Raw genomic sequence first — 14,643 nt, 5'->3', positions numbered from 1 at the left:
AAGTCTGCAGTCTGACCCAATATGTATTGGCTATCGCAGGACCCTTAATCACAGATGGTGTATATGATATGCAATTGTTGCATTTTATACATAATATGTAAACTCTATGAGTAAATGATCACACAGTATGTGATCATGTAATAATATGTAAGAACAATCTCTCGAGTACACAGTGAAAATCTTTATTTTGCTTTTCAAAAGATTGATGCAAACATTATAAAGAATGCATTATTTAAACCATTCATTTACATGATTTTTATGTCTTATATTTAGGATGGCAAAAAAACAGACTCAAAGAAAGATGCAAAGCACATAGAAGAAAGAAACAAAGAACCTCGGCCCAGAGACTTTGACAGAAAGCAAAAAGCAGATGTGGGAATTGAGGCAAAAAAAGCAGAATTAGGCACGAAGTCCAGCATAAAGGAAAAGCAAGAACGATTTAGCAAATTACAAGATAAACCAAAAGAGAAGATTGGGGAAGTTACTGAAAGGGGAAGGCTTAATAAAACCTGGGACAAAACACCCACAGAAGACAAACACATGGCCAAGACTGAAAATGAGAAGCAAAGTGATAGAAAAGGTGCAGAAGACAAGCTCCAGAAGACTGCCAACAAGACGGAGAAGCCTGCAGAGAAAAGGGATCTTTTGGAAAGTAGGACAAAGGTCACTGACAAAAATAATCTTAAAACTGTCAATGACAAAGAAAATGCCAAAAAGGACATAAATGACAAAAATATTGAAGAAAAGCCTCAACCACTAAAAGTAGATGAGAAAGACACTGGCAAGAAAAAATCTGCAGAGCCTACCAAAGACTCCACAGACAAAACCAAAGCATCTGCATCTGAAATTCTCAAAACAATGCCCAACGAAACTGGTGAAGCAAGCCCAGTGGAAATAGTTGTAGACAATCTCACTGATCAAAACAAAGAAGATGAAGCTTCTAGTATCTTTGATGAAGACTTAGAAAAGGTAAAAAACAACGATCCAGAGCTAACAGAACTGAATGTCAATAACTCAGATTGTATCAATATTGAAACACTAATGAGCTTCACAGAGGCCTTGGAGTTTAACACTGTGGTCAAGGTGTTTGCTTTGGCCAACACTCGTGCTGATGACCACATCGCACTTGCCATTGCAGCAATGCTAAAGTCAAACCAGACTCTTCTCAGTATCAACCTAGACTCAAATCACATCACCGGCAAAGGTATTCTGGCTATATTCAGGGCATTGCAGCATAACAACACCCTAACAGAATTACGGTTTCATAACCAGAGACATATTTGTGGTGGAAAGACTGAAATGGAGATTGCCAAGATGTTGAAAGAAAACACAACTTTGTTAAAGCTTGGGTATCATTTTGAGCTGGCCGGTCCACGGATGACCGTAACAAACTTATTGAGTAGGAATATGGACAAGCAGAGGCAGAAACGTATGAAAGAACAGAAACAGAAACAGGCCCAAGCCCAAGCACAGGAAGAAGTGGAGAAAAAAACCTGTCTTGAGGTGCCCAAGATTGTTGGCCTGCCCAAAGGATCTCCAAAGCCTTCTCCTCAGCCATCCCCCAAATCCTCCCCTTATTCTTCTCCAAAGAGTACTCCTAAAAAAGGTGGAGTGCCAGTTGCCCCACCACCACCGCCACCCCCCCTTGCACCTCTGGCTCCACCTTTGATTAATGAGAACATCCGGAATTCACTGTCTCCAGCAACTCAGAGGAAATTAGTAGATAAAGTGGGCCCATCAGAGAAAAACTCTAGAGATCAGCTTTTGGACGCTATTAGATGCAGCAACATCAGAAAACTCAAAAAGGTGAGTCACTTTTATAAACATGCATGTTTGCTGCACTGGTTCTTGGTTCTAATTATTGTGATAAAAGTACAACATAGGATGTTGGTTGTGAGGAAAATGGCAGAAATGAAGCTGGATATTTTTAATTTCTAGTAGGTGCTTTTCATAGTTGGATTCAGCGATTTTTCTTCATTTATAGTCTCTCCATTTGTTGCTCAAAGCAATAAACATAGTAGGACAGGAACAAGGGAACCCTACTCATGCAGAACCAGGGTAATAAACTTTTATCAAAAGACAAAGGCTCCTGTGGACACTTAATGAAGTAATCTCGATGTATATGAGCACAATGGCAATATATTGGGTTATAGTGATATTGGAGAAAGAAGGAAGCAAATACACCTCTGATTTGTTTTTGAATCAAAAATATTTATTTAATCCTTGAAAATAAATACTGTTGCAAAGTAATACATTTGAAAATATAGTTCTGAGTGAAAGGTGTCCCAGTAAAAAACGGAACCTAGAAAATTAGTGACATATATGTGAAATATATACAAGGTTTCCAATGCTTCATATAAATGACCATTTACATATATATGTAAAGTATACAGCGCTAGATACAGTGATCAGTGCTGGTGAACAATGGTTCGTTTATGCAACTTGTCGACGGCGTTTCCACCCTGTGTGCAGTATAGGGTCTCTTCAGGACCTATGATCGTAGGGACACCTATGAGAAGATGAGGGATAATGTCAGTATGTGGCTCATTTTAAGTAACTGATATTATGTGGTGGAACTAAGGTTTTGTTTGTATAGTACCTGAGGGTGTAGCACCCTGCAAAGGATAATAAAGGGATACTCACATGGGTTCCAGCCGGGTGCTACACACGTGAGAAAAATTAGTAATTAGCATTTAAAAAGTGGGGGTTGGAGGCATGACATTGTATTGCAACTTGAAACACACCTGGAACTTATCCCAAGTGTGAGGTGGGCGGTGAGCAGGCTATTACGTGAATTCGTACAATGTAAGGATCCAAATGTGTGAAAGATGGCACAATCAAAGCACTGTCAAGACTGGTCTGTAGAGAGGGGGAGGGAGCATGTGCATAGGTAATAGTACGGGGACACTTGTAATGGGGTGAACATATATTTAATAAAGGCTTGGCGCTTACCGAGTTGCGATTCTGAGCGCATGCATGGATGCAGGCTACTGCCTTCTGTCGTCAATCATGAAGAGGCCATACATTTTTCATATAAAGGGTGAGAATATTTTCACGTTGGTGTCTAAAAGAAGAGGTCATGCATTAAAAAATGTGTGCTTGGGGAAAACGTGATGTAGCACTGCGCTGACAGCATTCAAGCACAGGGCATGTGCCCGCTTACCTCTTATGGAGAATGAATCAACTGCAGCCTGTGGCAATCCTTCCAAGTAGCAGGACAGTGTGTGTCTGTCTGATCATGTACGATGACAAGGGGTCAATGCTTGCTCTGGATTTATAAGGGCCTGCCTCCCGCCAAAAGTCTATGTTCATACCCGACTGTGGAGTGTGATCAGCGGATAAGATCTGTATTTCTGTTATCAGTAATGAAAACAAAAAACAGACTGCTGCCTGACGCGTGTGTAAGGCCCATCCAAGTTCTTAAGGGTATGTATTGTGCATGGATATTATTTATAGATTGCGGACATTTATACCGCAATGTATTTGATGATTCTGTTGAGTGTGGGGACTGGCCCGGTGTCTTCATTTTAATGCACGCTTACTTTTGTCTGATACCCATTATGTTAAAGGACAGTGATGTTGTGTGCCGTTTACATGGTCTGTGCTATGTCTTGTTCATATCAGCTCAAAGACGATAGGTGTTTCTATTGCCTACTGTGTGCGTTTTGGTGGGTATAATGGGCTCACCCACTTTGCGCAAGCCCATTGTATGGAATTCTACATCAGGACATTTATTCCACATTATTTACATAGCCAAGAACATAATATATAGCATTCATAATACAAGTGTGATGAGGCATTCAGGGTACACGATTGACAGTTGTGCCTAGAGTGGCTGTATAGTTTGGTATGACAGTGTGGCACACCATACGATAATCCATTAATGGTACTTGATGTCAAGACACTAAATTACGTGTTCTAACCATTATGTTATATCACATGTAAGACGATCCACTCAGTGCACAAGACTTTTCAACTGTAAGTGATAGTCATATCATATAAAATGCTCATGTAAATCTGTTAATTTGTACAATTTCTTCATATTATTTAAGCTTATTGTTTACGACATGCCAAAATGCTCACATTGGATTGTTTCGCTTTCCTTATTCAACAATTGCTTTGTTGGATATGCATTGTAGTGATTTCATGCATAGTGTTTAACAGGTATGAACAATTATTCTAATATCAGGAATACTTTCTGCTCAATCTGATTTGTAGGGTAGCATAAGTGTGACATGACAGCCGGTTACAACTCTATACAAGTATGGCGGAGTTCCTACACGTTTTGTTACAATCCAGTGCCCTGTATTGTGTTTTCTAACCAACCCCGGTGGTGAAGCCGATGTGTTATACAACCAGTAGTACTGGCAAGGAGTTAGGTTCAATATAACCCCCTGTTTCCACTGGCATGTCATTTTCAGTATTGTACTTGCCATGTTTGTGTTTTACCCAGCTATAGGTAAATTTACATGTGTGGGAAAAATGAGCGCAGTGCTGTCTAATTATACAGCTAGTTGAGATCTGATGAGGTAAGTTACTCAGTGTAGTGATGAATCCTCGCCACTTCTCCATTGTATTCAATCCTTGCGCTATCGACTCAGTACATTCTATCCAACGGCATTCTAGTCAATGGCGAATTTGTGTAAGATCTCATTCTCTTTCTGGGATGGAGGCTCTGTCTATGACTTGCCACCTTATGTCATCTGCTGTATGATTTTTTTCGGGTAAGTTGCTGACTAATGGGGCGTTGACTACAGAGTGTCTGATGCAGCTATGGTGTTGACTAATCGTAGCTTTTATCGGTTGTTGTGTCTGTCCAATATAAGGCAATTGACAGGGGCAGAATATGCAATATATTTCTTGTGTTGCAATTAGCAAAGAAATCCAGTGTGTGTTCAAATGTTTTTGTATTGTGAGTGAAGGCACATGACACGCAGTTGCCACACTTGAAGTTGCCCTTGACCTCAGGCAGGCCCCAAGCGGTCGTCAGTGTTCTGGTTGTCTTTGGAATACTCTCACTGGATGACCTGACTAGATGATCTTTCACATTCTTGCCACGCTTAAATGCAAACATAGGGACATCAATGGATGAATCTATGCTCTTTATTATGTAACACTTTTTTTTTATCACTTTCCGGACCTGGTTGGTATGTGTACCAAATGTGGTCACACAAATTAGTCTGTCCACCTTTGTTTTTTCTTTAGTAACCAGTAGTACCATCCTGGGACAGAACCAGGCATGTTTGAGCGACCTTACAACAAGCCTAATAGGGTACCATCTAGTGATCAGTTTAGATTTCAAAATATCTGCCTCTTTCATGTAGTCGTCTTTTTTCATGCAGTTTCTGCGCAAGCGCAAAAACTGCCCGAATGGAAGACCGTCTTTCACTGCACGGGGATGGTGACTCTTATTGGAAAGCAGTGTATTTCTTTCTGTTGGTTTCCAATAAAGTGCCCCATTCTCGTGTTGTATACTGAGGTCCAGGAAGGTTATATTGGACTTATCAATGGTGGAGGTGAAAGTGACGTGTTTATGGATATTGTTCAGATAAGTAACAAAGTCATCAAAGTCAGACCTGCTCCCTGACCAGATGAGGAAAATGTCGTCAATGTACTGCTTCCAACATTTAATGTTGGAGCGGTACAGGTTCATGTCACTCAGAGCAAACTTTTGTTCTACATGATCCATGGAGATGTTTGCTAGATTCAGTGCAATAATCGCTCCCATGCTTGTGCCCAAGCACTGTTGATAATACACACCGTTTGACACAAAGTAATTGGATCTGAGGGCGATCTTAAGTAAGGAAATGATGAATGAAGGGGGAACCAATGTAGGTCTGGGTCTGGTGTCTAGTAAGTCCTCTATTACCTGAATACTGTCATTCTTCGGTATGTTGGTGTACAGAGACGTAATGTCAAGTGTAGCCAGCCAATCCGTTTCAGTGCTATATGGCTTGTTTTCTATCAAAATAATCATGAACATAGAGTCTCTTACAAATGTTTCTTGTTGTGGAACAAAATCCTTATTAAAGCGGTTTATGTATTTCCCAATAGGTTCTAGAACAGACCCACACCCTGATAGTATTAGGCGTCCTGGTGGATTTTTTGTGCTCTTATGAATCTTGGGGATGGTGTACAGAACTGGAGTTCTCGGGTTCTCTATGTTAAGGAATTCAAATTCTTTTTTGCTTAGAAAGCCTTCTTTATTCCCTTCTCTAGTTATTCTGAGAATTATTTCTCTGATGTCTGAGATCTCATCTGCTGAGCACACTCCACAGTCTGGTCTGAACATAGGTTTTTGGCGGGAAGGCAAGCCAGTCTGTTTTTGGTTTTCATTACTGATAGCATAAATACAGATCTCATCCGCTGATCAAACTCCACTGTCGGGTCTGAACATAGAACTTTGGCAGGAAGGCATGCCTTTATAACTCCAGAGCAAGCAATGACCCCATGTCATTGTACCTGAGCAGACAGACACACGCTGTCCTGCTACTTGGAAGGATTGCCACAGACTGCAGTTGATTCATTCTCCATAAGAGGTAAAGGGGCACATGCCCTGTGCTTGAATGCTGTCAGCGCGGTGCTATATCACGTTTTCCCAGAGCGTACATTTTTTTTTTTTTAAATATTTTTATTAACAGATTTTACCCACTTTTTACATACAGGGCACGACAATGGGTTATATAATACACATAGCAAGGCATATTACCAAAAATAATACAGTTTTTTCAAATCCAATCAAGGCAACAAAAGAATAAAAGAAAAAAAGAAAAATAAATAAATAATAAAAAAAGGGAAGCATTTTTTTTCCCCCACCAGTTACATGGATATCAAGCAATATTAGTGCATTCTAGCCAGTCCAATCCATATTAAACAGATAAATTAATCTAGTCTTTCAATCCATACTCTCTTCTTTCCAACGAGTAATAGGGCCCCAAATCTGTCTACCAGTTTTCCTTCCCTTTTTCCCCTTCCTTGCATAAATCTCAACCTACAAATTATATGTTGTCAGCCGTTTAGCCAGCCATTGATGAAATGTTGGTGGCTTGGAGTCTAGCCATACCGATGCAGTACAAAGTCTCAGAACCGACATGGCTAGAAATAAGAAGTATTCCCCTCTGCCCTCCGCCCTGATGTTGCTCTGCTGTTGTCCCTCCTCCTCTTTTACCCCAGAAGGATAGTTGAGGGAGTTCGAGGAATATCTATTCCTAATACTCGGTTTATGAAACCCTCGATATCTTTTATAAGTAACTGCAGATGAGGGCATGTTGCAAATACATGTGTTAAGTCTGCTTCTAAACCTCCATATCTAAAACATGTAGTTCCAGTTATACCACCCCATTGGGCTATCTTAGCAGGCGTGTGGTAGAGGTGATACAGTGTTTTATAGTGTTGTGCCTGTAGAGGTGCTGAGCATAACAGTGTATACCCCATTTCTAAAGATATATAAAAGCTATCCTCACTAATTTCCAAATTACGTTTCCACTTAGTTGCCCATTTTTCTGTATCGTCCTCTTTTGAGATCAATAACTCAGCATAAAATCTCTTAATAGTACACTCCTCCCCTGCTTGTATTACTTCCATGATTGCATTTTTACTGAATCCTGATGGGCCACCTTTCTTACTATAAAGAAAGCTCCTAATTTGTAAATACTTAAAGAATTGTCTTTTGTCTAATGCAAACTTGGTTTGTAGTTCAGAAAACTGGTAAACACCTTGCTGCCCCAGAATATCTCCGACCTTTCTAAGTCCTTTTCTTTCCCATTCTGTCAATATGGGCCCGGAAACAACTTCCGCAGGCAAATTTGGATTTCCTTTCAATCTAGTGTATGCGTTATATCGCCCCAGCTCGAATCTTTTAGTGAAGGCTTTCCACACAGTATGTGCTGCAATAAGCGTCTTGAACCGTGTCTTTTTGTAGTAGCTGGGTTCAATGTATTTTAAAAAGAGATTTTCTGCTTCTGGCCCCAGTAGTAAGCCATAAATTGCCAGTGATCCCAGCTCATTACCCCCTTCCCATTCTCCCCCTCCCACCAATCCAACCATATTTTGTAGAGCTGCTGCCCAATAATAGAACCTTAGATCTGGCAGTGCCCACCCTCCCCTCTCTCTTGGCAATGTCATGAACCTGAGTGCTCTCCTGGTTTTTCCCTTTGCCCATATAAATCTGTTAATCATATTTTCTATCTTCTTGAATAGGTTAGTCTCAAATAATAAAGGAATTGCTCTAAAAAAATAAAGAAACTTAGGTAAAACCAGCATTTTTACTACGTTAGTTCGTCCCACAATTGATAAGTGCAGGTTGTCTAATCTATCCAGATCCTTTCTTACTCTGTTTATTAAAGGAGCTATATTTGTTTCCACTAGATTATCCAAATCAGCCGATATAATCACTCCCAGATATGTTCCAGCTTTAGTAACTCGGCTATCTGTACAGGTAGTATAGGAGTTTTTAATTATCTGGGTCTTAGCGGTATTAAGCTTATAACCCGAGCAACATCATCGGCATATGCCAATATCTTACAATAACCAGTTTGTGTAGGTAATGATTTTATTAGATCATTCATCTCTATTCTCCGGATTAGTGGGTCCATGTACATTGCAAATAGCAATGGGGAGCAGGGACACCCCTGCCTCGTGCCTCTCCTTATCCCAAATTGTGTTGTAATCCCCGCATTCACGCACACCGAGGCCACAGGGTTTACATATAGCGCCTGAACTGCTTTAATAAACCCCTTTTTAACTCCTGATCCTTCCAAGGTATACCACAAGTAGTCCCAGGAGACCCGATCGAATGCCTTTTCTGCATCTAATAACATAATCGCCATCGGGTCCCCTGAGACTGCTGCAGCATCAAATAGTGTTATCACTTTGCGCGTATGATGGGTGGGGCCCCTTCCGGGTATAAAACCATGCTGGTTTTTACTCACCACCCTATCTATTATCTTAGCGTATCTTGTCGCTAATGCCTTGGAAAATATTTTAGTGTCCGTATTCATCAACGTAATAGGCCTATATGACCCAGGTTCTTCTGCGGGTTTCCCTTTTTTTAAAATTATCACTATTTCGGCGCCTCCCCATGTCCCAGGTATTGAATTACCTGATTGCGCCTGTTGCATTGTCCTAGTTATGTCAATTTTTAGAATATCCCAAAATATTTTATAGAATTCTATTGGAATCAGGTCTGGGCCTGCGGATTTTCCAGAGGGGAGATCCAATATAGCATTTTTTATATCTTCCCCCTGAAAAATCTCTTCTAGGCTGTCTGCCTCCTCTCCCGTAAATCTAGTCGCCGGGATTTCGTGTAGATAGTCTCTGATTTTCCTGACATCTCCCCTTATCGGCTCCTCATATAGCTTCTCATAAAAAGCTCTGAAAACTTCCCTTATTTCCTCGGACTCTGTGTGTATCCTACCCGAGGTATCCTTAATCTCCCTTACAGTACCTAATGCTTCTTGCTGTCTTGTTCGAATTGCTAAAGTTCTTCCCACTGTTTCACTAAATTCATGAAATTTTTCTCTTTTTGTGATATAAAGTTTTGCCGCCCTTCCGGCAATGTCCCCCTCAGCATCTCCTTTCACTTTTAGTAGTTCCAAGTTCGCATTATCTGAAGGGGTCCCGGTCATGATACACTCCTCTAGTTTCTCTTCAGCTTTAAGTACTGCCTCAACCAATTCCATGTTTCTCCTCTGTTCCTGTTTTCTCTTATAAGAGCTAAAGCTCAAAGTCTCCCCCCTAACCCCCGCCTTAAAAGCGTCCCATACCACCCCCGCAGTAGAACTATCTCTATTATTCTCGAAAAATTCTTTAATCCATATTTTCATATGTTCCACATATTTTTCTTCCAGCAATAATCCTCTCTCAAAAGTCCACTGTCTTTGCTGTCTGATATTTATTGATTTTTTTAATGTAAAAATTAGGGGATTATGATCACTTAGGATCCGGGGGAGTCTATCTATCCTTGATTCTGGTAATAATTCATTTGAGACAAAAAAGTAGTCCAATCTCACACAGATTTTATGTGGGGCGGAGTAATATGTAAAGCCCTTACTCCCTGGTCTTCTTTCCCCCAAACGTCAGATAAAGCATTATTCGCAACTAATCCCTGTAGGGCATGACATGTTCGTCTTTTTCTACCAGAATATTTACCAAATGAACCTAAGCCTAGCCCATCAGCACCATTAATATTCAAATCTCCTGCCATTATAATTCTGGGAGCCCAAGTAGCTAGTTCCACATCTAAAAATTGGAAAATCTCCGGGTCATCCTCGGTTGACCCATATACACTTATCAAAGTTGTCCACTCCCCATCTATCATACACTCGACCATTGCCCATCTCCCCCATTGATCATGCGCCTTTTTTCGCAAAAGTACATTTTTATCTCTGGATAGTATAGCTACCCCTCTTTTTTTAACATTTTGCTGTGAAGTTACTAATAGCTGACAGCCCAGCTGTTTCAAATAAAATTCTTGTGAAGTCATAACATGTGTTTCCTGTATAAAAATAAAATCCACATTCATTTGCCTTAATAACATTGATACCTTTAGCCTTTTTTGAGCATCGTTCAACCCGCACACATTCCATGTCACATATCTAGTCCCCATGAGTAATTCATTATGTTACTGTTATGTGTGCTCATATACTTATACTTATATAGTTTATTTCTTTTCCCATTATGTCTCCTTTTCTCACCCTTTTCAAGTGTATTTCTCCTTCTTTTCAGCCTCATAGCTCTCATCTTATCTCTTTTTCCTCCCACCTCTACCCTTGCTTCTGTGTATAATTCTGTCTTTTGCTGCCGTGCCGTGCCCTGTCTCCTCCCTCCCCCCCCCAGGCCCCTTCCCTCCCTCCCACCCTTCCCCTCCCTACTGGCAAACAGGTCAATGTTGACCTCTGTCTGACAGCCGAGCCCCCCCCCAGGAGGCTTCTCCACTCCCACTCTCCCGAAGTGTCAATATCTTTTTATTACACCTGCATCTACTGGGACTATTTATCCACGCTGCCCCCACCCTCGTTTACTCTGTCTTTTTTCATTTCATTTTTTCTTTTTTTGTGTCACATACTCGGTTTGCCTTATGGCTGCAGCCCTCTCGTTTTGTGCTTTCCCATCTCTTTGTGCTTTCCCTTCTTTTAGGTAAATCAGGTATTCTTGTGCTACTACTTCCGAAAAAAAGACTCTGAACTGGCCATTAAAGCCAACTTTGAGTCGACAGGGAAACATTAAATATACTTCACATCCCACATTCTGGAAGGGTGTTATCAACTGCCTCATGCGCCACCTTCTCTCCACAGTAGTGTGACAAAAATCTGGGCGAGTGAAGAATGTTATATCCTTATAAGAGCGCTTAGTCGTTGGCTTTGCCTTTCTAATTACTTCCTCTCTCAGCAAAAAATTCCCCATGTATACTAGGATAGCCCTTGATTTCGAATTTGTGGTTTTTTTCTGCGTTAAAGGAAACCTGTGTGCGCGCTACACCTCCTTGTCCCAGTCCCAGTTATCAAGCTCTGGAAAAGCCCCCTTCAACAATTCTACAGCAAAGGCGCGTATGTCCGACCCTTCCTTCCCTTCCTCAATCCCAAGCAGTCTTACGTTATTGCGCCTTTGCCTATTTTCAAAGTCTTCGAGTTTCCACAAGACATCTGATGATATTTTTTCTTGTTCTTCTCTGTATTCCTGCAATTTCACCATTTCGTCCTCCACTTTGCCTGTTCTCTCCTCCACTTCCGCCAAACGCCCAGCCATTTCTGCATACATTTTATCAACCTTACGGAGAGACCCTTGTATTTTTTTATTTGCATGCTTAGCTCTTTGACTCTCCTGACGGGCCTCCCCCTGAATCTGTTTTAAGGTTGTGAGCAGAAGATCAAAGTTTGATGCGTAGTTTTTTTCCTGTGTCTGTGTCTGTGTCTGGGTCTGTGTTTGCGAGTTGTTTGGTTGCTCTAAGCCACCGGCTGCACCCTCCTGGTACACCTGTGAAGTGCTTACATGGTCCCAATCCAGTTTTTTAGCCACACCTGATTGAACTCCGCTCCCCCTTTTCTTTGCTCTTCTGCGAGTCCTTCCCCTGCTTGGTTTAGACTCCAAATTTCGTTTTAATATAGTGTTATGTTCTGGCTCTGACTCAGTCTCTAACTCTGAAGTGTCTACCTGCGATGCCTCTGAGTCACTTTCCGTGGATATTGGTGTATCATCCAAGCTAGTGGAAGAGTTATGACTTAAATCTGACCCCTCAGTCTCGTCCTCCTCCTTATCATCATCATTCCCAGTAAAAAAGCAGTCATCACTAGGTGAGCCAGTCACTATTGGGAGGCAGTTGACATTGTCGTCAGCATACTCTATATCTACCCCCTCAATACTTACTTGAGAGCCATCTGGGATGCCCTCCGGGATATTATTGATGACCCTTTTAACCCTATTACTTTTACGCGCTAGGGTATCTACAGAGTTGTCTCTTAAGCAAACTGCAGCGAGCGTGCATACCATCTCCTTATTACTAATTAATTGTTGTGCCACTTCAGTCACAAAAGTACTTTTAGTCGCTTGGGTATCCCCCTCTTGCTCCTTACCCAGTTCAAGTGCAGTCTGTACCGTAAATGCTGTAGGCAATGTTGTAGACAATGACGCATCCTCTTTAGGAGTCTTATCATGGGGCTCCGTTTCACCCATTTCAACTCTAGCACATCCCTGTGATTCTGTGCTTGTATCCATTTGTATATTCGCGTTTTCCAACCCTGACACCCCTTTTGAAGAACTGACTCCAGTATGATCTCCCTTATGCTCTACTGCAGCAACATAATCCACAGACAACTCCTTGTCTTCAGTCGACCCTCTCTGTGGGCCACGAGTGTCTCCTGCCATATTATCCCGTTCTACTACTTGACTCAGCGTGGCTGTCTCTCCGGATTGCTCCACACTCCTTGCATCATTGACGTCATCCTCCTCCGGCCCCATCGCAGCCTCTGAGCGGTCAGCTTCAGCTACATCTCTCGATCCGGTTAGCTGCTCTGTAACCTCCTCCGGCCCGTTACAGCCACTGAGCCCGCCAACATTAGCGTTGTCGGATATGCCCTCAGCTCTCAGACCCGGGAAGGATTGAAACAGTGTCTGCTGCCGCAGGGAGGCTTCCTTTGAAGATTCAGAGTCGGCGTCTATGCTCTTAGTAAGCCCCCTTTTGGCTGTTTCTTTTTTTTTCCGTAACTTTGTCCTGCTTTCTCTTTTCTGCAGTAGATATTTTCAATTCTTCGGGTGCCTTAGCAGCCTCCCTTCGTAGTTGGGCTCTATGTCGTGCCTTCGCTCTAGCATTTACAGGCGGGTTCTCGGCCTCGCTTGTTTGCAGATCCTCGTCTTCTGTACCGGCCATGTCTTTGATTGCTCTTACTGTTTTCGGGGCCATGTGTCGCTTCCCGACTTGCCAAGTACTCTGGAGTCGTTGTAGCGCCCCTTCAATCGCCGTTCCAAATGACTGCCACAGGACACGGGGCTCTCTCTCAAGGCTGGCAAGTATTTGTAACGTGGGCCACTCTATGGAATTGGCCCAGCTCGCCAGAACCTTAAGCATCCCGTTATGCAGCGCCTGATACTTTTTTTTTCCGGCCCATTAATTAAATTTCTTTCCAGAAATAGATTAATTCTGCAAAATCTCAGGTAGTGCAGGTAGTGCAGCGAATCATCGCCTCTCCATATCAGTCTCCCAGTCTACCAGCGTTTCACCTCGGGAGAGTAGTCGGGAGCTGCTGCCTCCTACGGTCTGTCGGCGGCCATCAGAGCGTAAATTTTTTAATGCATTGACCTCTTCTTTTAGAATATTCTCACCCTCCATATGAAAAAAGTATGGCCTGGTCGTGATTGACGACAGAAGGAAGTAGCCTGCTTCCATGCATGCGCTCAGAATCGGAACTCGGTGCCATCTTCCACACACTTGGATCCTTACATTGTGTGCATTCATGTAATAGCCTGCTCACCACCCACCTCACACTTGGGTAAGTTCCAGGTCTGGTCCAAGTAGCAATACAATGTCATGCCTCTAACCCCCACTTTTTGAATACTAATTACTTGTTTTTCTCACATGTGTAGCTCCCGGCTGGGACCCATGTGAGTATCTTTCTTATCCTTTGCACGATGCCATATCCTCCACACGAGCCGGTCCATTACCCTTCAGGTACTATACAAACAAAATCTTAGTTCCACCACATAATACCAGTTGCTTAAAATGAGCCACATACTGACATCCCTCATCTTCTCATAGGTGTCGTTATGATCATAGGTTCTGAAGAGACCCTACACTGCATATAGAGTCGAAACGCCGTCAACAAGTTGCATAAACGAACCATTGTTTACCAGCACTGATCACTGTATCTAGCACTGTATACTGTACATATATATGTAAATGGTCCTTTATATGAAGCATTGGAAACCTTGTATATATTTCACATATATGTCACTCATTTTCTAGGTTCCGTTTTTTACTGGGACACCTTTCACTCAGAACTATATGTTGAAATGTATTACTTTGCAACAGTATTTAATTTCAAAGATTACATAAATATTTTTGATTCAAAAACAAATCAGAGGTGTATTTGCTTCCTTCTCTCTCTCCAATATCACTGTAACCCAATATATTGCCATTGTGCCCATATACAT

At 41.9% G+C, this 14,643-nt stretch overlaps 1 protein-coding gene across 1 annotated transcript in view; it reads left to right on the top strand.

The window, feature by feature from the left end:
* LMOD1 (leiomodin 1) overlaps nt 1-14,643 on the top strand; it is a 216,347-nt gene that overhangs the window by 148,835 nt on the left and 52,869 nt on the right. Inside the window, exon 2 of the mRNA XM_078644155.1 lies at nt 274-1,806. Within this exon, the coding sequence (XP_078500281.1) occupies nt 274-1,806 (1,533 nt within the window). The remainder of the gene's footprint in view (nt 1-273; nt 1,807-14,643) is intronic.

The sequence above is a fragment of the Lissotriton helveticus genome, chromosome 5_1 (assembly GCF_964261635.1).
Source record: "Lissotriton helveticus chromosome 5_1, aLisHel1.1, whole genome shotgun sequence".
NCBI classification, from domain to species: domain Eukaryota; kingdom Metazoa; phylum Chordata; class Amphibia; order Caudata; family Salamandridae; genus Lissotriton; species Lissotriton helveticus.
Note: the sequence above shows the minus strand (reverse complement) of the source record. Positions and strands in the feature narration are given on the sequence as shown.